The sequence below is a fragment of the Henningerozyma blattae genome, chromosome 2 (assembly GCF_000315915.1).
Source record: "Henningerozyma blattae CBS 6284 chromosome 2, complete genome".
Taxonomy (NCBI): domain Eukaryota; kingdom Fungi; phylum Ascomycota; class Saccharomycetes; order Saccharomycetales; family Saccharomycetaceae; genus Henningerozyma; species Henningerozyma blattae.
Genome location: NC_020186.1, coordinates 487,410 through 512,428, shown reverse-complemented (window position 1 = coordinate 512,428; position 25,019 = coordinate 487,410). Strand labels below are relative to the sequence as shown.

Here is a 25,019-nt window from a genome sequence, read left to right as displayed (position 1 = left end):
TTCTTTAATATTTAATTTCAATTTCTGGCTTTTCTGGACGATGTGTAATATCAGCAGCTTTGTCTTCCATAAAGAAAAATTTGAAGAAATATTCAGCACCTAAACTACCAAAGAAATCTAATAATAAAACAGAAGTCAATTTAAATTTAAATTCCTCAGTCATAGGAACAAAACTCATAGCTTCATTTAATTCCGGAATGAATTCTGTAGCACCTGCTAGAGCTAAACCACTAACACCAATTAAGCCATAATACATACCCTTGTTCTTTGTGATAGTTTCTCTAAAAGGTTCACCTTGATAGTTTACAGCAAAAGTAGATACTTGTTGGACTAATTGGATTATGAAAATACCTGTGTTCAATAGAGATGGAGCAAACTCCTTTTCTAAATCGACTTGTGGTTCTCTTGGTTCCAAAATATAGATTTCTCTTGTAATGTATATCAAAGTAGAAATATGAACAGCAAATTGTGATAGAATTGATCCCATAATGTAAATATTGAAAATACCAGCTTGAGGTCTTTGCTTGGATAACTTTTGTAATGGTTTACCACGCGAAATACTTAAGAAACAAACAGATAATAAAACACCAGAAACAGTAGCTTGACCATCACCAAACTTGACCCCGGCTAAATAAATAACTGATAACGAGTAGGCACTGATTAAACAGTTTAATGCTAAGATTTTGTACATTTGAATAGTATTAACTAAAGCACAACGACCTTGACGGATGATGTTAGTAACAGCAGATACATTACATAACTTAGAAGTAAATGGTGCAGCACAAGATGCGTCACCTAATTTCAAAGCTGGAACTTCTTCATCATCTTCCTCAGAATTACCACCAGCGGCCATTAATAAACCAGTTATGTCACCAGCAGTTGGCTTAACATTCTTAGGGTCAACAGGTTTAATAGGCTCAGCAGGTTTAGAATTAGCTTCGGCAACTTTATCTCTAATTTCTTGGGTGATAACTGTACCTTTCTTTTCAAGAGCAGATAAATAATGTGGATTTTTTGGACCAGGTGGATATAAGTGAGCAATTGGAGCTGGAACAGGTGGAGCTGGTTGACCCCATTTAGCAAATAAACTAACTTGTTTTTCATAAACAGCTTGCATACTTTTACTTCTATTTTGTTCAGCCATTTTTTTCATACCTTGCTCAGTACCATTCAATAAAGCAACACCAACGTGGGCTTGCTTTAAAGCACCAACATCATTAGTACCGTCACCACACATTAAAGTTTGATAACCCATATCTTTCATAGTATTTAAAATGAATTCCTTTTGAGATGGAGAAACACGAGCATAAACCCAAGTGTGACGAATTAAATCACGTAATTGAGAATGTCCTTTCAAAATATTCAAGGCGTGGCCAGTGACTGCAATATCATATTTTTCAAATAATTCAAACAAATTAAACTTAGCATCTTGTGTATCAAATGGGATCCTTGTAGTTTCTTCAACATTGAAAAATAATAAATGCCCTTCCTGATTATTATCAGAAGCATCCAAAATTAAAGTTTCTCTTTCAACAATAGCAACTTCCTTAGCAACATGAACGGCAGTTAAAGGATTATCACCAGTAATCATCACAGAACGATGACTGGATTCATTTAACATCTTAATAGTTTCAATTGCATCTTCCTTCAACGGACAATGGAAAATTAAGAAGCCATCAAAATCTAGTTGAATTTCAACATCGTCACGATCTAATTTATCAATAGCAGAATTGGACAATTTCCCTAATTTTTTAGAAGCCAAAGCAAGAACTCTTGAACCGGATCTTGTGAATGATTTATAAATATCATCATAATTTTCTGGAACATTGGTTAATCTTTCACGAATAGTTTCTGGAGCACCTTTGACTGCTGCATAATAGTTATTCTTGTATGATGCAACGGAAGCAGATCTCTTTAACGCAGAAGAAAATTGGAAACGACGATGAATCTTAATATCACCAACATTGAGTTTGGACACAATATCTTTTGCTTGAACTTTCCATCCAAAAGCTTTCAAAGTAGCCTTTTCCATTGGATCACCAACAATTTCACCATCATCTAGTCTAACTAAAGCATGGGCAGCACCAACAGTTAAGACAGTTGATTCTGGGGCTTCAGATGCGGAATAAGCATGACGAATATCAGAACGATTTGGTGATAAACCAGCTAAGCTTTCAAACACAAGATCTTCCCCTGTTAATGTACCAGTTTTATCAAAACAACAAACATCAATTCTACCAGCTAATGGAATTCTAAATGGTTCTGTACAATAAATATAGAACTTAGCCAAGGCAGCTAAGGATGAGTTAACAGCCATAGTTAATTCCATTGGCAATTCAGGTGGAACGACAGATGTAATAATCAAAACACAATCTAAGATCAATTTCGATTGAACTCTACCCATTTTAGTACCTTCAACCCAAACGTACCAAGATGCGATAATAGCAAAATTCAACAAAAATAAGATAAACATCAAAGCTTCTTTATTATCAACAGAAACACGTTCAGCAGAATAAACCATAACACGCACTAAAGTACCTTGAGAAGTTTCAAACCCAGTTTTAGTAACAACAGCTAACGCACCTTCGTCTGGTGGAGATGGAACAACACTTTTGGTTTCTGGCTTAGTTACTTGTAAAGCTTTAGTACCACCGTGTAATACAGCATTTTTATCTATATCATCAATTTGCAAAAAGTCCTCTTTTGGACGTAATTTAATAGATTCCTTCAATAATGGAGTAGATTCACCAGAAAGCATAGCTTCATTTACAATACAGGTACCATCAACTAAGATTAAGTCACATGGAATGGCAGAATCTTCTGCAGTTCTAGTAATAGAAACAACATCCATTGGTAATAATTCGTTGGTCTTCAAGAGTTGCCATTTTCCATCTCTATAAACATTAATTGGATATGGCTTAATACCCATTGTAGTAAATTCTTTTAAAGCAGTTAAACGTTGAAATACTGCAGCACCTTCCATAGCAACAACCATAAACAAATTAAATAGGGAATAGTACCAGAAAGAATCTAGTAACCATAATGCAACACAAAAGATTTGGAAAACAAATAATGGAGCAACTGCATGCTCTTTGAATAGCTCCAAAAACGAGGGAACAGGAATATCGAAAATATTTTCACCGTATAACCTACGTAAATGAGATAAGTCACCAGATAAACCTTTAGCATTTTGAAAGTCTGAAATTTTTGGTTCTTCATCGATAAGGAAAGTTGGAGTTGAGAAAATTTGTAGTTTTTCATTCCATAAGAATCTCTTCTTTTGGAATTGAAAGTAAATCTGTTGAATACCATCTTCAGTAACTCTATTAATTTCAGTAATACCATCAGCACCATTATTTGGAGTGGTTTCAATTAATATATGAGTGGCTTCACGAACAGATACAGCTTTAGAATAGTTAAACTGAGCACCAATTCTAATATTCCAGTTTGGTATTAACCAGACTAAAATATTTAACGATATAATTGAACCTAAATATACAAATGTCCATTCAGGCCCTTTAATATACCTTTCATATTGTGTGAAATATATTTGAAAGAATGTACCATAAAATGGAAAGAAAGGTAAAACATAAGGTCTAGAAGTCCATGGCTTTGGTACCAATAATTTTGAGCTTTTTACAATGGAGCTCACCACATTTGCATCGGAAACCATGTTGACAACTCTTCACTCTTTTGCATTCAGAAAGAAATATTGTCTTACAAAAAATGCCTAATTCTTATATATTTACAGTTAGGTTTCAATAGCGTGAGATGGAAATTCTAAGAACCTTTTCGAGTTTTCGCTGAAACGTAAAATTCATAAAACGCGAGAACTTCGATATGCATAAGCTTTCAATTCTTAGCTAAATACAGAAAAATGATCTAGGCAAAAAAGACCTTGAGATCGACAACTGGCCAAAACATATACCATCTTATCTTAGTACTAAGAAAATGACGCATATATAATAACAAAATTCCAAGTAGCCATAATAAAGAGTATATTATTTGCCTATATATTTAGAATTGGTCAGGACAGCTGGATTTTCGTATGTAGTCTTTTATTTAGATTTCGAAATTGAATATCAAAATCTTTTGAGTTTTAAAGCGAGTTACTGCACAATTAGCTTAATTTTGTTTTACTCTAACTTCAATTGTTGGATTCAACCTTGTAAAAATTTCATTCAAGAGAAAAAATTACTTTCTGATTATCCATCAGCTCATTAAAAATTAATATATATCGAATAACGAATATCTAATATTCCATATTTCATTTTTTTGTTAAACTTCACTGCGTTTTTTTGAATGGCAGGCGCTAGAATAAATATTTAAATAGTATATTCACATGCTTCCGTCACCATAGTAACAACTTCTCTAATTCACGCGTTTGGGGTGCTAAACATATTGATCAATAGGATAAAACATTGGCGTATGCTTTATGTTTTTGTAACCAATTAAATAATACTATAGAAAGCAAGATAATTTACCTACTGTAATGACGTAAATCATCGAATTTTCTACAGATTCTAATTTTACGTAATCTAGTTTACGCTTATTCCGCTTATATTAGCAAAAGCTTTTAAAAAGCTAAAGATTTATATAAACTTGTAGTTGAATTAGCTTATTATTATTTTTTTTAGCCTAACGGTGGATTCAGCTAATTTATATGATCTATATAATAATAGTACATATCTAAATTTTTTTTCATTAATAAGTAGCTGTTTGAAACCACGGAACATATCTGATTTTATATTACCTGAGTAGATTGAGATATTGATAGATCTAGCCTGCTCGTGATAAAATATTATTTACTAGTAAGTCTAGGGTAAAGAAACCTTTGAATTGCATTATTTCTAACTCCTTTTTGATCTCTTTTTTTTCTTTCTCAGAGTCGAAACTTTCAATAAATAGCCCATCGAAGGTATCGTGCTTAAAAGTAGTAACCAGTACAATCCATATAACGTTCTTGCAATTTTTGATAAATGTGTTTATCCCTTCTTCAGTTTTGATAATATTAATTGAAATAAGAGTATGTTAGATAAATGCATGTCTTAAAGAATATTAAACTTTAAGACAGACAATCCCATTAACTTAAACAGGGTTCATATTAATATTAGACTGTAAGTTTTAATGTAGAATTTCCTAATTAAAAAATTAATCAATTTATCAATGGTAAAATGATATATCTATAAATATTAAACATTGATATATTAATATAATTTAGTTAGTATAAATTAAGGGAATTAATAATAATTTACTTATCTGTATACAAAAATTATATCCAAGAAAAAATCTGTATTCTGTTTTATGTTTCCGCCGTACAACAATATAATGGTATGCAGAATCTATGTGTAATTTTTTTCCCTCACCTATTTATTGATTATTATTTTCTTAAGCAGGATATGGGTTCTGATATACAAATATTTTGATGTTTCAATTAACATACAATAATTTAATTTTTTTCAATTGATATTGTAAGACTAGTAATACTAATTTTTTCTTTTTTTAGAAAAATAGAATAAACTATACTTTAGAGATGCTTATTTTGTAAAAGTCAAAGATTACATGATGATACTGTACATAAAATTAGAAGTAAAGGAAAACTTAAAGAGATTTACGATGAATTAATAATAAAACAAATAGAGGTAAGTAAATATTACCTTATTAAGTGAAAAAGCAGATGAAAAAACTAACAGTAAAAGAAAAAAAATACTTAAATGAAGGAATTGAAGGACAGAATTGAAATAAAAAAAATTAAAAAAAAGAAATTAAAGGAAACAAGTTCTTTGAGTAAAAGTGAAATGTAGCGAAGTAAAGAGAAAAATGGAATAGTAAATAACAGGTGAACGTTCAATTTAATTGTAAAAATGCACTTAAGATAGAGTACTACTAACTTCATACTCTCCAGACTTTATCATCAGCGATCATTAAATTGTTTCTATCAGCCATAATTTGTAAACCCGCTAGATATTCTGCCTTCGAAAATTTTTCCTCATTTTCTAATTCTTCATTTATTCTATCTAATAATGCATCAACCGGATATGATTCTTCCTCAAATAATTCACTTTGCATCAATTGAGCAATGATACTTGAAACCAATGATAATCTACCAGTAGAAATAACACCAGCCTCAGTATTTTCTGGAACAGAAGCGTTGTGAGGTTCTTGGGTAGAAGACTCTATGACTGGGGATCTAATAACGTTTGCAGTTAATGAAGGTCCAGTTTGGGAAGTATTTCTCAATTGTGGAGTACTCATTTCTGATAATGGTTTATGTGGTGAACTTGCAGGCTGTTGAGAAGAAATTCTTGAAGGTGTTCTTAGACGAGACTGTAATCTTCTCTGAAGTTCTTCTTCTTCTGCCACTGCGTTTTGTGAGCTAGGGGCAAGTGTATCATCATCATCACCATTAACATCGTCCTCATCAAAATCTAATCTTCTACGGACAGAGCCTGTAATTGATGCAGTAGCTGAGGCACTATCTGCTCTAATAGGTGTTCTGAATTTCAAAGGAGATGTTGATGCACTCAAATTTGTTCTTGCCTTTTTCTTTGGAGATTTAGTTGGAGATCTAGTTGGAGATGATACATCAACAAAGGAGATATCATCACCAACATCTTCACCTAATAATGCAAAACGAAGTAATCTATTTGCTACTAATGCATCTACTTTTGTTACAGTCTTTGATAATCTGACCTTTGCATGAGCAGTTGACAATCTAATTAACGTTTCTAAAGTTCTTGCAGTCACTGGAGATTTCTTTGTATTCTCATCATTACGTAATTCTGTATAAGATTTAACGATGATATTTGTAGCTTCATGAGTCAATTGTGGAACCACTCTTTCCTTTGCATATTGAACATATTTTCTTAAAAATGGGATAGTTACTAATTTAGGAATTTCAGTACCATTATGATCACCTCTATTTTTGGCTAATTTGGCACCTGCTTGTAATAAAGGATTAAATTTTTCAAAAACCTGATCATCATCTTCAGATGTTGGATCCCAAGAATTATTTGAATTTAAATTATTTGAATCAGCATTTGTGGAATCATCTTCTGTCCCAACAGATAATGATAAATTTAATAGTTCACGTATTGGCTCACCTTCTAAATAACCTGGTGGTAAATATCTATGTGTTCTTAAGACATGTTCACTAATGGCTCTATCTCTAATTTCATTAATATCATCTGTGACAACAAATAACAAATCAAAACGAGATAATAAGGAATCTGGTAAGGCAATATTGTGTTGTGGATCTCTATTAGTATCATATTGACCAAAGACAGGGTTTGCAGCAGCAATGACACTACAACGAGCGTTTAAAGTTGTATGAATACCAGCTTTTGCGATTGTCACTGTTTGTTGTTCCATTACTTCATGGATAGCCACACGATCTACATCTGACATTTTATCGAATTCATCAATACAAACAATACCTCTATCAGCTAAAACCATGGCACCTGCTTCTAATCTCCTTTCACCTGTTTCTTTATCTGTAGTTACAGCAGCAGTTAAACCAACACCTGATGAACCTCTACCTGTGGTAGCTATAGCTAATGATGCAGTATTTAAAACAAATCTTAACATTTGAGATTTGGCAGTAGAAGGATCACCCACCATTAAAATATTAATATCACCTCTTAAATGAGAACCATTATCTAAATTTTTCTCTACACCACCCAGTAACATTAATAGGACAGCCATCTTGATATGTTCATGACCATAAATTGATGGAGCCAAAGATTGGGCCAATATATCAAAAATATCTTTTCTTTTGGCTAATTTATTAATATTTCTAATATCGATATCTGATAATGTTTGTTTGGATGCAACACCTGTAGATCTTGCATGCAATGGATAAACAGAATTACCAATGACCAAAGTTTTAAACCCTGAAAGAGTATTACCATTACGATTATTACCACCTGAGTTTTGTAATCCACCAGCACCTAAGGATTTATAAACACCGATAATATTACATCTATCACCTGGTTTTGTAGAGTCTACTAAATCATCATCCAAGATGATATCTACCGATCTTGGCAATTGACCAGGTGGAGCCATTTCTGGCATTTCTTGGATTGTTATACTTTGATGATCCATATAAGTGGAATAACCGTATTCTGTAGTTAATTTATTACCATCAGAATCTTCTGTTGGGTAAATAGCTGGAGTTGGAATATTTGTAGTTAAAGTAGTGGTAGAATCTGTGTAATCACGATAAAGAAATCTTGCAGTCTTTTCAGTATAATGTACAGAACGAAGCAATTTGGGGCGTACTAGCGAAGTACGAGTAATGATACCTTGTAAAGAGACTAGTTTATTTAAATGTTGTGAAGTTAAAGTACGTGGAGACAAAGTATGTGAACCAAATGAACCTTTAAAAGATAATTTCCAACTCAAGGGAGAATAAGCCATTTGCGAGATTGTATTGGGTACAGTTGAAGTTGTATCCATGGCATTGGCCAATTCTGTTAAAGCTCTTTCAGCAGGAGGGATGAAAAAAGAGGGAGAATCCAACATACCTTTCCAATAAGCCAAATCGAATTGTCTCAAATCATCGAGAGAAATTGTAATACGCTTGGGTAGGAGTTTATCTGAATCCGAATTACCATTTTGAACGTCTGCGTTATGGATTTGGATGGCTCTGATCTCATCTTTATAAGTGTTGAACGTGTCTAGGAATTCATTAAACCGTCTTTGTCTGTCTGAGAAGACAGCGTCTTGTGGTATGGAATGATCTTGATCCATAATTCGTTAACTTTGAATAAGCATAAGCTATCTTGAAAGTACGAAAATTCTTGATTTTTTTTTTAAATTATTTTTATCTTTAATAGAGTAGTTTCTTAATGAAATACAATTTTAGAATACTAATAATGAAAATCCTCAATCGCCAGAATGGAATCTCTTAATTTGATTAGAATAGGTAAAATCTAATAAAGAGTGAAAAAAAGTGAAAAATTGACCAGGAATCCGTCGCGTCGTTACAAGTGATGAATAGGGAAATTTATTTTAATGAAAAAAATAGAAAGAAAAATGAATTTGCAATGCAAAACTAGCAAAGGGAAAGTTTCTTAGGGTTAAATTTTTTTTTTTTGTGTTAGTTAAGGAGATGGTAGCTTATTTATTTACTTATACAGTATTGAATAAATTAAACTATGAAGACGTAAAGTAAATGACGATAATATATATACGTTAATAATAATAAATAAGTGAATTATAAGAGATTAAATTAAATTAAAAAATTCCGTAAAATAATATAGTTAAAAATTTGTAATTTATTAATTAAATCAAATACGTCTAATTACCCATTGGAGCTTCCTTGAAAGAGATAGCAGCTTCTTCGTTCATGGCAGAGATGATGGTAACGTTCAAGTCCTTACCTTCGTCGAAAGCAGCTTGTAAGTTTTCACCTAATTCACCTTCTGGAGCCTTGACATCATCCTTGGTTTCACCATCCATGGTCATCAAAGACAAGAAACCGTCATCAATGTCCAACAATTGGAATTCGGTTCTCTTGACGAATGGACATTCCATGTTGTGGGTGGATGGGGATAAATCTTCCATCTTCTTACCGGTAAAGATATCTAAAGCAACCAAATGGACTTTGGCGTGACCGTGCTTACCAGTCTTGGAGGTGGACATATCAACAATCTTACATGGTCTACCTTTGATACAGACAAAACCACCCTTTCTCAAAGCAGAACATTGTTGTGGGAAAGTTAAAGAGGAACCAGCGTCAGCGGTTTCGAAAGTATGTTCTTCTTCAGCCATTATAGATATATGTATATATGTGTGTGAGTTATGTGTGATGGATGATTTAGTTCGACTAATTCAAAATGATGAGTAATGGAATAAGCAACAAATAAAAACTACAAAAAAGAATAAAACAAACTTTAAAATAAAAGGATAATAGAAGAAAAGCCCCTCCTGATAAGTAGATAACCGATGAGAAAGAGTTATATATTTTGATCAACTTTCCATCTCTTATATATAACTGAATGAACAAACTGAAAGATGGATGTTACAATATCGATAGTTCAAGATGGTGATGATATTGAACCAAGAGAAAGAAAAGACAGAGAAACAAAGAAAGAAATGGCAAACAACAGAGAAGCCGTACAAGCAAATTTTTGGAGACAGTAATGCGTAAGTTTTAGTTGGTGGGAAAATTAATTAAATTTACGCCTTTACATCTTCTTTTGATGAAATCCACAGAATCCAAGAAACCCAAAGAAACCCAGAGAAACGGCCGTAGCAGCTTGAGGGGGCAGTCTCGAATCGCACAGAATTTTCCGTAGGACATTTTCTGAAGAATGTTTGAGTGAAAAATTTTTCACTGGTGTAATTTTTCTTTTTTTTCTTTTTTTTTCTTTTTTTTTTTTTTCAAATTATTTTTTTTTTCTAAATTTTTTTCTAATTTTTTCTAAAATTTTTTTTTTTTGGTTTTTGTCCGGTACGTATTTCTACTTTTTGTTGTCCTTTTTCGGACACTGCATGGATCGGTCAGAAAAATTTTGCCACTTTTCCCCGTTCCGGGTATTTCCGGTTCAAAAGGTAACGTTTTATCGGGATAAGGAAATTAGGCTTGTACGAATGTCCGAAAAAGGCGGGAAACGGCGATAAGAGCCGTGCACCCCCGAAATTCGCGTCACGTGTGACACGTGACTTTTTCGTAGGGAAAGGCCGGGTAAATGGGCTGCTTTTCTACGTTTTTTTTTTTAATTTTCTTTTTTTTTCTACGTTTTTTTTAATTTCTTTTTTCTCACGTTTTTTTTTATTTTGTTTCCTCTTTCTGTTTCTCGATTTTTTTTCGTGATTTTCGATTTTCGATTTTCGATTTTCGATTTTCGATTGTCAATTGCCAATAGCCAATAGCCTATAGCCAATTTTCAATTTTCAATTTTTTATTTTTTCATTTTTCACATTTTTGACAGATTCTGTTGATCTAATAATAACAGATAACAGATATGTCATTTTGTAAAAAAATAGAAATCAAAACATATTCGTGAAAAATAGAAAAATAAAAATAAAACAGTGAGAGGTCAGCGTATTACATATTGCATATTTGTGTATTGTGTATTTTTTCTTCTTCTTTTACAAGACATCCTACCACCAACAATTTATGGCGGCCTCAACTCAATCGAGAACGATCTTTCACTGTCTGTAATACCTTACTTCAATCACTACACTTTTATATATTTATTATTATTATTCTCGTTACTGTTATAGAGGTTGGTCACTCATTAGAAGGTAGATAAAGCGAGAAGACCACAAGACTTACCCCACAAACAACTACACAACTATAATCGTATCAAAATGTTGAAACCTAAAAGTTCAATTTTCAAATTGTCCAAGACGGTCAATTCTACAATCATAAGCTTAATAGGCTCGATCTTTGCCTTTGTGTTATTATTCCGTTTCATCAATTCTACATCAAACCTTTTCAATTTCAATTCTTTATTTGCCAATAATAATAATTTTTTCTTAAATTACAACAACTATATCCCCAATTTCAAAAACACTCCAGGCGTCCATTTTTATGATTTGAACAATTACAGAGGTAATTCAGATGGTTGGCAACGCAACGACCGTATCTTGTTCTGTGTTCCCTTAAGAGACGCTGCTCAACATTTACCAAGATTCTTTAACCATTTGAATACAATGACTTATCCACATAATTTGATTGATCTGTCCTTTTTGGTGTCGGATTCGAAAGACGATACCATGGGGGTTCTATTGTCACATTTGCAAACTGCACAATCTCAACAGAATAAGTTGAAAAGATTTGGTAACATTGAAATCTATGAAAAGGATTTCGGCCAAATCATTGGTCAATCCTTTTCTGATAGACATGGGTTTGCTGCACAAGGTCCAAGAAGAAAATTAATGGCAAGAGCAAGAAATTGGTTGGGTTCTGTTGCTTTGAAACCTTATCATTCTTGGGTCTATTGGAGAGATGTCGATGTAGAGACTTGTCCTGTGACCATCATGGAAGATTTGATGCATCATGGTAAAGATGTCATCGTGCCAAACGTTTGGAGACCTTTACCTGATTGGTTAGGTAATATTCAACCTTATGATTTGAATTCATGGCAAGAATCCGAAGGTGGGCTACAATTGGCAGATTCTCTGGATGAAGATGCGGTCATCGTCGAAGGTTATCCAGAATATGCCACTTGGAGACCACATTTAGCCTATATGAGAGACCCCAATGGTGATCCTGAAGAGGAAATGGAATTGGACGGGATCGGTGGTGTTTCTATTCTATCCAAGGCTAAAGTGTTTAGATCAGGTTCACATTTCCCTGCTTTTTCATTTGAAAAACATGCTGAAACTGAAGCCTTTGGTAAACTATCAAGAAGAATGAATTATAACGTCGTTGGGTTGCCTCATTATGTCGTATGGCATATCTATGAACCATCGACTGAAGATTTAAAACATATGGCTTGGATGGCTGAAGAGGAAAAAAGAAAATTAGAAGAATCCAAGATTAAAGAATTTTATGATAAAATTTGGGAAATTGGGTTTGATGATATTAGAGATGATTGGAGAAGTGAAAGAGATTCGATCTTCAACAAGATTGATTTATCGTTCAAAAAACCTATTGGTGAAACAGATGCCGATGATATTAGTGATTGGTATGACGATCCAGAAGAAAAAGCTGCACAAGCCGCACATGCCCAAGCACAAGCCGCACAGGCCCAAGCCCAAGCTGCTCAAGCCCAAGCACAAGCCGCACAGGCTCAAGCCCAACAGCAACCTCAACAACCTGCGGCTCCAGCTCAAGGTGCTCCAGCTCCAGCTCAAGTACCTATTGCTGATGTTGCTGCTGTTGCTGCTGTTCAACCGCCTGCTAAACCTGCACAACCAGCTGCTAATCCTGCTGATAACAACGTTCCTCTTGCAGCAGCAGCTCCTATTGAAGATGCTAATCAACAACAATTGCAAGCTGCTCAACAAGCTGCTCAACAACAACAAGCTGCGCAAATCCAAGATCAACAGAAACCTGTTGATTTCAACCCAGATGTGAATTAATCATTTTTAATTGAAATTAGCTTCCTATTTTATTTTATTTTTTTTTCTATCACTATTATCTTAAATATCAAATGCATGCTTTTTTTATTTCTCTTTCCTTCCCCCCCCACCATTTACCTTAATTTATTTCTTTCATTGATTATAAACTAACGTACCATAACGTACCACGACGTACCACGACGTACCACGACGTACATCGTAACATTCATACCGTACCATGCCGTACCTTAATATACAACCGTCATAATTTTTGTTTTTATTTTTTTCTCTGTAAATTATTATTGGGATTGCTACAATTGAATAAATTCAAGAAATTAAAAGAATACCATAAATTTTTTTTTAATCTTACTTTCCTTTGTTTTACCTTTATTTTTTTATCTGCTTTTACTACTTAACAAACTACCCTTACATTGTATCATTATCATTACTACAACTTTTAATATATTTGATTGATTTAAGCCTTTTTTTTTTTTTTTTTTATCTTTTATATTATTAGCCGCTAGTTTCCCCTATTTATGCAGCCATCATTGATTGACAGCTGCTATAATTTCTTCCCCGTTATATATATATATATATTATAAATAGTCCTAGCATATCTCTTAATTATTACAAATTATTAGTAATATTATACTTTAATAACCTTTAAAACTTTGTTAGATTTCTTAACCCTAAATATTTTTGCATTATCTAATCCATATATTTACCTTAATTTGATTCCATAACCCAATAGATCTATGTAGTGAACCCTGAATTTATGAATATCCGGGTAACAAAATCGGTGGCGAAATTGTTTTTTTTTTATTAACAATTTACAAAAAACGCTTTTTTTTGAAGATACAGAAATACATCATAATAAGATATATAGGTTGTTTGGTGGATATGTATTAGCTTGAATGGATAAATAGTTTTTATTTTTTATAAAAAAACATATTTTTAAACTTTTTTTTTCTTTGATATTCAAAGATTTAGACTAATAAATTTATTTTTTAAATTAATTTTCCATTAAGATCTAAGTACTTTTATTTTTTCAAATTAATAAAATATTATTAGATATTTCATTACTGTCCATCGATAAATAATATTTGAAAATTATCAAATAAAATTCATGGATAAAAATACATAATTCTTAATTCTTCCATTAAATTGTATTGTATTAAATTCATCAACTTGTAAAACACACACCCTAAAATATATTTGAAGGATAAATATTTCACATTTCACAACATAAACACAAACACACACACACACACACACACACACACATACAAAATAAAAATGGTTTCGTTAATATTTAAAGATTTTAAAAAAGAAAAGATTCCATTAGAATTAGATGCAGATTCTACTATAGAATCTGCCAAGGGTCAAATTGCTTCTGAAAAAAATTGTGATATTGATCAAATCAAATTGATCTATTCAGGTAAGATACTGAAGAATGACGCTACTATTTTAAATTCTGGTTTAAAGGATAATGATCATATAATCTTTATGATATCTAAAAAGAAGAAGAAAACTGAACCAGCATCAACAGTTAAAGTAACAGAACCTGCTTCTGTGACTACTAATGTTGAAACTCAAGCAGAAGGAACTCCAAACTCTGATCCATCAGCAAATGCTACACCGGAAGTTCCTGCTGCTACAACTTCTAATGCTGCCGCTGGTGACGATACTGAAACTACTACTTCGGCTGCAGACCCAGGATTTGTTGTAGGCACTGAAAGAAATGAAACTATCCAAAGAATTATGGAAATGGGGTATCAAAGGGAAGAAGTAGAAGCTGCTCTAAGGGCAGCTTTTAATAACCCTGATAGAGCCGTTGAATATTTATTAATGGGTATACCAGAACATTTACAACATCAACAACCACAACAATTACAACAAACTACCATACAAACTGAAGGCGCAACATCTGCCAATATGGAACTTCCAGCTGAAGATGATTTATTTGCACAAGCTGCTAGAGGTAATCAAGCCAACCAACAAAGTACAGATGATACTCCACCAGGATCTATTGGGTTAACCATGGAAGACTTATTAGCTTTAAGACAAGTCGTTTCTGGTAATCCAGAAGCTTTACCACCATTATTAGAAAATCTAACCACCAGATATCCTCAATTGCGTGAACAAATCATGGCAAACCCTGAAGTTTTCGTATCAATGCTTTTAGAAGCAGTAGGTGATAACTTACAACATTCACTAGGTAATGATTTAGATGGTATTTCAGAATTAGATCAACATCCTACAGCTAATACAAACGGCGAAGTTACAGCTGAACATGATTCCGCTATTGTAACTGAAACAAATGAAGCTCCTGCTGCCGGCGAACAACCTTCCAATAATTATAATATATCTTTAACTGAACAAGATGAACAAGCTATTGGCCGCTTATGTGAATTAGGTTTCGAACGTAGTTTAGTGGTTCAAGTTTATTTTGCGTGTGATAAAAATGAAGAAATTGCAGCAAATATGTTATTCAGTGATTATGCTGATTAATAAACTAACCAAATTATTTCACAAAATACTGAAAGCATAATAATAATAATAATGAACGAACCAGTCTCCAATAGTAACAACTTATTAATTCAAATCTAGTTTCATTACAATTACATTAGAATATAAACTAAAGGTTGGCTGAGGACAGGTACTGTATTAAATAATCAACACTAAATGGCATGTACTTAAATACACTTCAGAAAATATATTATATTATATTATAAAAAATAAAAATAAAAATAAAAATGAGATTTATTTTAATTTAATCCTTTGTTATTTATATGTAAGGCTTTTGTTTTTTCTCTCTTATTCTTATTCATTCAACATAACCAGTCATAATATCACTTTACTCCTCACATCTATAAATACATATCTATAAATAAATAGTAATATTTACATAATAAAGAATAACTAAAATAACTTAAATTAACGTCAAGTTAGTTACTCAGAGATTTGTTCTGTTTTTTTTTTTTTATAATATAGACTGGAAATGTTAACTATCAAAAGTCAAAGTATAAATCATTCACTTGAATATTTATTTCTTTGCTGATGCAATTAAAAAGATGAAATATTATTAGTCATTACAATGGTTTTTGTTTTTCCCTTGCATTCCAATCAAATTTTTTAGAAATACTATCGATGTATTCTGCTGGATTAGATTCGATGACTGGAAACATATAGGGGCTTGCATTAATTAACATATGATCACCCGCAGATAATTCTACTCTATTTCTACCATCAAATGAAACCCAAGTGGTTCCCCTATTTTTTGAATGCAATTGGACTTTTAATGATAAAGTATCTGGTATTACTAAAGGTCTAAAACTTAAGGTATGTGGGCATATAGGTGTGATTACTACAGCGCTTATTTCAGGATGAATCAATGGTCCACCAGCACTTAAAGAATAAGCCGTAGAACCTGTTGGCGTTGATATAATGACACCATCACCTCTAACTATTGTAAATAATGAACCATTACCATATATTTCCAATTCGGACAAATAAGGGTTCATACCTCGGTCTATACTAACTTCGTTTAAAACATGTATTCTTTTAACGAATTTTTTTTCCTTTTTATAATTAGAATTCTCAATAGTATTTTGAATATTAGTATTTTGAATATTGTTAATTGTATTATGACTTGTCGCATTATGAATATTGGTACTTAAAGTTTGAACATTTTCTGTTACAGTATTTCCCGTTAGAGAACTTTCACCTTCATTAATAGTAAATTTAGGGTCAATGTTTTTATGAAGTAAATTACAATTTTCAACTTGACAAAAAATCCTACAATCTAATCTTAATCTTAAGGTAATCTTTACTTGCTGTGTTAAGATTTTGGTTAAATCTGTTTTAAAATTATCAAAATGGAAATTTGTTAAGAAACCAATATGATTTCCAATTGATATTGGCATTACTGGTGGTACATCTTTTTGAAATAATTTTGATACATATAATACAGTACCATCACCACCTAAAGTTATTACTAAATCAAAAAATTGATTATTTAAAGTAATAAAATCTTCATTCCAAAAATGTATTCGATTCATTAAATTTTGATTTCCAACATTAACATTTGGTTTAAATTCTTTAATATGTTTAAAATTATCATGGATATAGATTTGTACATTATTATCGAATTCTAACAACCAATTAATTATTCCCAAAGTGTAATCTAATACCGATAAATCTACTGCTTTTGTTAATATGATAATATTTTGTATATCAATTTTAATCTTAGAATCTAAAATATCTTTGGATGTACTTCTTAAAGTATACATGGAATTATTCAAATCTACTTGAGATTGAGATGTAGATCTAGTTCTTGTCAAAGTAGGTCGTACTGAAGAAGAATGTGTGGATGAAGGTGGGCTACCACCACCTATTTGTAAATTTTTCATGAAAAGATTTGTATCATTAAGATCGATGTTATAAGGCTTAGAGAGTCTCATACCTTGTTGTAAATTTCTCGAATCGTAATTATTATTATAAGTACTGATGCTTGTAGAATTTTTTATTGAAGTCACATCTGGAACAGTTCGTACTCGGGTTAAAGTATCACCTATAGTATTTCTTAAAGGTTGAGAATGTTTTAAATTTACAATTGGATCGAACGAAGGACTTCTAGAGACATTGCTGCTGGACAAGTTGCTAGAGAGGTTACCGGACAACGTACCTGACACGTTTCTGGAAAAGTTCCCAGACACGTTTCTAGAAAGATTTCCTGATACGTTTCTAGAAATACCCTTAGAAATCGTTGAAGAATATTGTAAAGGGGGCATCTGATCTGTGACAATATTTTGAAATTTTAAATTTTTAGGATTCGATTTGTTGTTATCATCCAGGTGGTTATCAGAAGAATTTGACGAATTTAAAATGGGGGTTGTCATTATTGTATTGTAATAGGTAAAAATGAAGGAGAAAATATAGAATATGACTTTGTTGTCAAATTCAATATAAAAAAAAAATAATAGAATCCAAAAAATAAAAAATTAAAGTTCCTACGATTGATAATGCGTCAGGATATAGTTGTTACATTCTTGATGACCAATTAAGTGGGAATCTCAAGGCAGTTTCCCTTCTAATAAAAGGGATTCAAATTTAATATCGGGCCGAAATTGAGTCACAGCCTTTTTCTTGGCATAGCGAAGTTTCTGAAGAGGGTGAAAACTAAGAGAAATAAAAGTATAAGGGTAATTCGTATAGAATGTTAAAAGCAATGAATATTATATTGAGATATATAAAAGGGAGAGGGGGTATGCAAGTTCGTTAAAATAAGATAAAATAATAATAATAATAATAATAATAATAATAATAATAAAGTAAAAGAAAAGAATAAGAGTAGAAAATCAAATCCAATTAGTTGGGTTTAATAATGGTAAGGATACACCCAAAGCCCAATCGATTTGGTGGTCATGTATGGTATCAATAACATTTAATTTTTGATCCAATGGGATCCCATAACCTTTGTTCAATAGAGAAGTATGGTATGAAAGATCTAGGCACCAATTGGAATCGTTGATTAATTTTTCGTAGAATTCATCCTTGATATCTGTAGAATGACTTAACATAAATTCATTGTTGCAAACTTTTTTAGTCAATTCCATTACATCTTCTAATGTGAATCCATTTAATGGCTGATTGGAGAAGTTTAATAATGGTTGGAAAATTTTATAGAAGTTAGATAGCAGGTATATATCCCCGCTCTGGTGAGATAATTTTGAAGGGATGATCTTGGATTGAGCAATATCTTGTGGTAAGAAAGGTTTAGAGTTGGAAGAGAATAAGAGATCTTGGATGAGAAACTTACAGTCTTCACCGTTATTGTTATCTTTGGAACCAATGAAATTTATCGAATATTTTTTACCATTGGGTAATTGTACTAAATTGTTTGGTAAGATTGCATTTGGTGGAAGGCAAGGGGTTTCTAAATCTTGTGGAGAATTATTCCGAGTAGCATCAATAGTATTTGATTGAATAGCATCTTGTAATAATTTGGAATTAATTAAATTTCTAATCTGAGTAAGAGCAAACTTATCATTTGCCATTCTAAATAATTTCAAGTCTTCATAGTTGAAAAAGTTCCTCTTATCTAATTGATGGGTATCTTTTTCCATGGGGAAAGCCATAGATATAGAATCATCTGTAGAGTCTATGATTATATTGTTCCCTGCTCTGTGTCTTTGCAAAAATGACAAACCTAACCATTTATAACTAACCTTTTCTAAATCGTCTATAATCGAAATCCCGTCACCTTTGATGGGGATAAATGTGGGGAACTGTTCCATGAAATCTCTAATTGATTCCATCACGGTGGCACAATCTTCTAAACTCTCACCATTATCCCTCAAAATAGGATTCGTCTTTATCACAATGGGGGTCAAGTCTCTATACTCGACGGGAATCTCTTGTAACAAATATTCCATATGTCTTATCAACCCGGCATTGGAACGTCTCAAATTGGATGACAAATCTACTAGTTCCAAATCTAGCCTTGAAGAGAATTTTTCCACAAGTTTGGCTGGTTGTGAAGCTGTATCATATTTATAAATATGGGAAACACTTTCCCCAATCTCTTGAGTCACGATAATGATCCACTGTTGAGATTGTTGTTTTGCGGAATACAAGAGAGAATCTCGATCAATGAGATCTCTCGAGTGTTCAGTTCTTTGAATATTGAAATTTTCCATATCATTAACATTTTTCAATTTTTCACTAGAAGTAATATGTAAACTGTATAAATCTTTTGATGAGTTTTGTTTAAACGTCGTTGCATTTGATTTTGTCCTTGGCTTTGCCGTCGTTTCGAGTATGGCATTACCATTAGAATATACAAACAACAGATAGAACGTGGATAGCAATACCACGGCTCCTAGAGATAACCTTAGTGTTTTAAGATGTAGCATTATTTTGATAGTGTCCTTTCTGCGTCGTTGTGTTGCGTCGTTGTGTTGCGTCGTTGTGCTATGTCATGGATATGCTTATAAGCATAATTTACTATAGAGATTTATATATCTAAAAGCAAAACGACGTAAATAGGTTCAAGGTACGTATCTTCAACGTGCAAATAGTCAAGAACAACGTGCAAGATTAAATTAGGTTTTCCTTCCTACATGTTTTTCTTTAGCACTATATATACACACACACATGTATACTGAGGGGTTGAAGCAGATATAGATATAGCTAGATCTATCTGTTTACTTAAATTGCGTGTACGTAAGATTTAGATTTAAATTTAGATTTAGCTTTAGATTAAGATTAGTATGGCACGAACAACACGAAAAGTAACATAACCAACCACACACAGACAAAATTAGTAGTAATTAAGACAGAGTTTTGTTTTATTACCTTACTCCGTGTGACACACTCCGTGGACTAATTTAGAAAGGTATGTGTCTGTAAAGTCGATCCTACATAGTCCAATATTCTGTAGACAATGGTTCCTGACACGTAGAAGTTTTCCCGGAAAAAGTATAGTGAAGGGTAGATATCGGTTCCTAAATATCTTTGAATATAGAAAAATAACCAAATAAAATAAAACAGAATAAAATCATATATCATATCATATTGCCGTATATTATAGGATATTATAAGATACTATAAGATATTATAAGATATCATATTACTAGAATAGCATGGCATTAATAGCAGGGGAATTCTTTGATTTTATTTTTTCTGAAGTTCCGGACTAGCCGGCCACGGCAAAAACGGCGCTAGGAAAAAAACTGGCTGGCCCAAATGGTGTCAGGGTGACGTAGAGGTGGTGGACGGGTGTATATAGGTGGTGTCAGGGTGCAGCGAGTGAGATGCAAGGATGGAGATGCGTGGGTCGAAGATAGTCTTAGGCACATGAAGGGCATGGGCGGTACGAGAAGGGTAGAGCACGTTATAGATTGTATTAGAGTATATAGAGTATATAGATCGTATAGGGTAGTTGTTTAATTACAAACTTTCTTCGATATTGATACCAGCATTAATTTCTGTTTCTGGGGCAACCTCGATATTATCATTTTCATTGGCAATAGAATTAGCAATGCCAACACCTTCGATATTGGTATCCTCGGGTCTAATATTGGCAGGGTCTTGTAACAAATTAGCCTCTGTTTTTCTTTCATACTAACTTCAGCATTAGCCATACTTCTCAATATAGCCAAAACTGCAACAAATGAAATAATGGCAATAAAGAAAAGTCTGGTGTTTTTCCTGTTAATTGTGATCATTGTCTTGTACTTGATAGGACTGCAAATGTTTATATTCCTTTTCTAACGTTCCTCTTCTAAAGGTTCCTTCTATTAAGGTACCTTCTATTTAATAATAATACCTTCTGCATTCTGGAATGCTTGCTTTATATATACCAACAAACATTCTCGTTTCTGGATCTCCGCGTTTTGCCAGTTACGGCCTACTTTCCCTGTTGGGCTAGTTCTCGCTGAATCTGCTCCCAGATTGAATTGGAAAAAACTTCTACTTCGGGAAGTGCCTTTGTTAAAGAAGATTGACGTATTTATAGAATAGTATAGAAAGGAAGAGAGTATATAGAAAGTATAGATTGGTTGAATATAGAATTGAATATAGAATTGAATATCGAATGTGAATATAGAGGGTAAATAGAGAAGGTGAATGGAGAGGAGTGCAAACTTTTGTGGTGGGGAAAGAAAGAAAAAAAATAAGTCAGCTAGGTGGAAGTGGGTCTCAATCTGTGTTGTTAAGTTTAAGGAATCTGGTTTTGAGGTTGATCTTCAGCCTGTGCTACTTGTGGTGGTAAAGGAGCGGCAGCAGGTGCAGCACCTTGTGGTGCTGGAACTCCTGCTGCCACTGCAATCCCAGCTCCGGGTTCGTTACCTTCAATTGGAACAGCTTGGATCATATTAGATAGATCAGGCTTATCCATTGTAGGTCCAATTATAGAAGAAATATCGAACAACCGGTTCGATTCTTTCAAGTGTCTAAAAGTAAACAACACTCCGACTGCTAAAAACACCATCAATAGAAGACGTGTGTATCTTGTATTCATTATAGCCATCCTGCACTTGTACTTGTATGGTATATCTAAACGTTACTTTGGGAGTGTAATCGTAATTGTAATTGTAATTATCTCTCTTTTACCACTCTTTAATTCTATTGTTTGTTCTTTTTATCATCAAAATATTTCATCGTCCTTTTACTAGTCCATCCTCGCCTTTATTATTTCTTTTTTCCCTAGAAATTTTTAATTCCGTCATATTTAGGGATGGCTCTAAGTAAAATTCCGATAAATTTACCCGGGACAAATACGTAATTGCTATTAATAAATATATGAATATGTAAATAAATAAATTTAAGTTAACTACAACTTCCATCCAAGACCCATTGCTTCCTTGTATGTAGGATAATCCGTATAGCCTTCTTTGCCCTGTGTATAAAATGTACTTCTATCATACTTAGTCAATGGCAACCCGTTTTCTAATCTCTCTACAAGATCTGGGTTGGCAATGAAAAATCTACCATGAGCCACTAATGTACGATCATCATTGACCATTTCAGTAGCCACTTCTGGGAACAATGCTATATTACCAGAGCGAATCACCTTACCCTTCCAAATAGAATATACAAACTCATTAGAAACATCTTCATTGGCCCCCTTACCTTCTTCAAGACTAGCATCTGTGACTCTTGGTTCCATTAGATGGATATATGCAATACGTTTACCATCTTTGGCTCTTTTTTCCAATTCTCCGATTAAATATGCAAAGGTAGCTAACAAAGTGCTATCATTAGCACCAGACATACCCCCATAGACACCAAATGGTGATAATCTAATACCTACACGTTCATGGCCAATCGCTTCTGTCAAGGCGTCTACAACTTCCAAGGCAAATCTACATCTGTTTTCGATATTACCACCATACTTGTCATTTCTCTTGTTACAAATTGGATCAAGAAATTGATTCAATAGATACCCGTTGGCTGAATGGATCTCGACACCATCGGCTCCAACACTGATACTCTTCTTTGCAGCATCTACATATTCTTTGATATATTGTTGAATCTCTTCCTCAGTAATACTATGCAATTTAATATCATGAGCCTTTGCTAATTGACCAAATTGATCATTGTCATTTAACAAGTCAGATGAAGAATCATATCTTAGTCCATCTCTTTTCATATTTGTAGGAATGGCTTGTCTACCCAATACCCATAATTGAGGCCAAACAAATGATCCATTCTTATGAATTTGAGCAAAAATTTTTCCCCAAATTTTCAATTGATCTGATGACCAAATACCTGGTGCATTATCATAACCACCAGCTTGAGCTGAAATAAATACACCTTCAGTAATAATCATAGTACCAGGATATTTAGATCTTTGATCGTAATACTCAATCATCATCTCAGTAGGGACATTACCTGGGGAAGTAGATCTCATACGAGTCAATGGAGGCATCACAATACGATGCTTTAATTGAGTAGTACCAATTTGAATTGGTTTGAAACAATTGGTATTTTTCAAAGGAACTGGTTTGAAATGTTGAACGAATGGCATGTCGCTTTTGGGTGTATAACTTTTTTTTTTGTTTTTTTTTCTTACTAGTTAATTTGGAATCTCAATTAATCTTCAATTATTACCTTATATTTATACAACTCTATTTTACTTTACACGCCTTTGCCAGATCTATTGTAAAATAAGATATTTGCTCTACACAGAATTCATTGCGGGGATTGGGTGAAGAATAACGCTTAACTCTACATACTGCCTTAGTCAGCATTATAAAATTCACATGCTACGAAAAAAAAAAAAGAAAAACATTATCTTTTGTGCAAAAGAAATAATAATAGTAATAATAATGTAAATTTAACAGTTTCTATAATTTATAATTGAATTGATATACTTTTTTTTCCCCCGCTTTTTAAAGTATACCAGAATTATTACACTAAAACTCCACTATTTATCGCAAACACTACTTTTCTTCTTACTTGACAATACTTAAAAAGGTGTAAAAACTAAAATCAGTCATGTAAAAGTCGAAGTGACATTGTAAAATAAATCTAGTATCACTGGGAGTTGTCTTCCCTTTTATTGTTGAAGAAATACTCGTGCATGATGATATGTTTGGCATAAATTTCTTAAATAAGCATGGGCAAAAAAATAAAAAGTCACGTTTTGAAATTTTTACAAATTTAAACCGTGAAAAGTTATATACATTGATAAAATGCCTTATAAAATAAAGATATTAAATAAATTGCGGGGTAACTCGTTACAATATATACATATACATACCATCATATATTGTTGTAATGAGTAGAAATATAGATAAGGCAAATTCAATCTTGGCAACATACCAAGAACAACAAGCTGAAAAAAATACTGGTTATAAAGATTATTCTAGATTTAAAAGGCCTAAAAATGTTAACAAGATTAATTCTATTGAAGAATCAAACCAATGGAAAAACCAAGTAGTAAGAGAAATTAAACAAAAGATAGATAGAATGTATGATTTAACATTAAATGATACTCAATTATTAGAAATTAATGATGAAATAAATGAATTGATTATCGAATTAAATAAATGGAATTATCATATAACAAATCATCTATTGAAAAAAAAATCAAATCAAAAAAAAATATGGTTCCACCATTTTTATTAGGTGGGAAAGTAATCAAGGGAACAAGATATTTTGGAAGAGCTCTCGAATTACCGGAAATTAAAAAATTAATTGAGCAATCTAAACAAAATAATATTAATGAATTAGATAAATTTTTACTAGTGGATAAAAAAAATTAAATGATCAATTCAATCACCATGTTTCAAAGTCGTTATATTTTGGTAACAATCTTGATAACTCTGATCTATTTGACAGAGAGCAATTATATGACTTTCAAAAATTTACCACTGTGAGTTTAAAAGAAAATTATCAGGATGATATCAATAGTGATTCCTTTTTATTACCATATTCAGATTCACAATCGAATTCAAATTCACAATTACTTTTAAATAATATTCCTACTTTGG

The 25,019-nt window shown here is 32.5% G+C and overlaps 9 protein-coding genes across 9 annotated transcripts; 3 read left to right on the top strand and 6 right to left on the bottom strand.

Annotated features, from left to right (window-relative positions):
- Positions 1–4: 4 nt before the first annotated feature.
- On the bottom strand, positions 5–3,673 carry SPF1 (ion-transporting P-type ATPase SPF1; the record flags this gene model as incomplete). The annotated part of the gene is made up of 1 exon (XM_004178533.1): positions 5–3,673. One exon carries the CDS (start codon positions 3,671–3,673, stop codon positions 5–7), a length of 3,669 nt encoding a protein of 1,222 aa, XP_004178581.1.
- A 2,219-nt stretch (positions 3,674–5,892) lies between these two features.
- MCM3 (MCM DNA helicase complex subunit MCM3) lies at positions 5,893–8,751 on the bottom strand (the record flags this gene model as incomplete). Its single annotated transcript, XM_004178532.1, has 1 exon — positions 5,893–8,751. One exon carries the CDS (start codon positions 8,749–8,751, stop codon positions 5,893–5,895), a length of 2,859 nt encoding a protein of 952 aa, XP_004178580.1.
- Positions 8,752–9,300: 549 nt separating this feature from the next.
- Positions 9,301–9,774, bottom strand: TBLA0B02180 (uncharacterized protein; the record flags this gene model as incomplete). The annotated part of the gene is made up of 1 exon (XM_004178531.1): positions 9,301–9,774. One exon carries the CDS (start codon positions 9,772–9,774, stop codon positions 9,301–9,303), a length of 474 nt encoding a protein of 157 aa, XP_004178579.1.
- A 1,545-nt stretch (positions 9,775–11,319) lies between these two features.
- ANP1 (Anp1p) lies at positions 11,320–13,038 on the top strand (the record flags this gene model as incomplete). Its single annotated transcript, XM_004178530.1, has 1 exon — positions 11,320–13,038. The coding sequence occupies one exon, from the start codon at positions 11,320–11,322 to the stop codon at positions 13,036–13,038; it is 1,719 nt and encodes a 572-aa protein (XP_004178578.1).
- Positions 13,039–14,313: 1,275 nt separating this feature from the next.
- Positions 14,314–15,528, top strand: RAD23 (Rad23p; the record flags this gene model as incomplete). Its single annotated transcript, XM_004178529.1, has 1 exon — positions 14,314–15,528. The coding sequence occupies one exon, from the start codon at positions 14,314–14,316 to the stop codon at positions 15,526–15,528; it is 1,215 nt and encodes a 404-aa protein (XP_004178577.1).
- Positions 15,529–16,109: 581 nt separating this feature from the next.
- TBLA0B02150 (uncharacterized protein) lies at positions 16,110–17,918 on the bottom strand (the record flags this gene model as incomplete). Its single annotated transcript, XM_004178528.1, has 1 exon — positions 16,110–17,918. One exon carries the CDS (start codon positions 17,916–17,918, stop codon positions 16,110–16,112), a length of 1,809 nt encoding a protein of 602 aa, XP_004178576.1.
- A 459-nt stretch (positions 17,919–18,377) lies between these two features.
- TBLA0B02140 (uncharacterized protein) lies at positions 18,378–19,934 on the bottom strand (the record flags this gene model as incomplete). The annotated part of the gene is made up of 1 exon (XM_004178527.1): positions 18,378–19,934. One exon carries the CDS (start codon positions 19,932–19,934, stop codon positions 18,378–18,380), a length of 1,557 nt encoding a protein of 518 aa, XP_004178575.1.
- Positions 19,935–22,354: 2,420 nt separating this feature from the next.
- Positions 22,355–23,551, bottom strand: TBLA0B02130 (alkene reductase; the record flags this gene model as incomplete). Its single annotated transcript, XM_004178526.1, has 1 exon — positions 22,355–23,551. One exon carries the CDS (start codon positions 23,549–23,551, stop codon positions 22,355–22,357), a length of 1,197 nt encoding a protein of 398 aa, XP_004178574.1.
- Positions 23,552–24,303: 752 nt separating this feature from the next.
- Positions 24,304–24,654, top strand: ISY1 (Isy1p; the record flags this gene model as incomplete). The annotated part of the gene is made up of 1 exon (XM_004178525.1): positions 24,304–24,654. The coding sequence occupies one exon, from the start codon at positions 24,304–24,306 to the stop codon at positions 24,652–24,654; it is 351 nt and encodes a 116-aa protein (XP_004178573.1).
- Between the last annotated feature and the right edge of the window lie 365 nt (positions 24,655–25,019).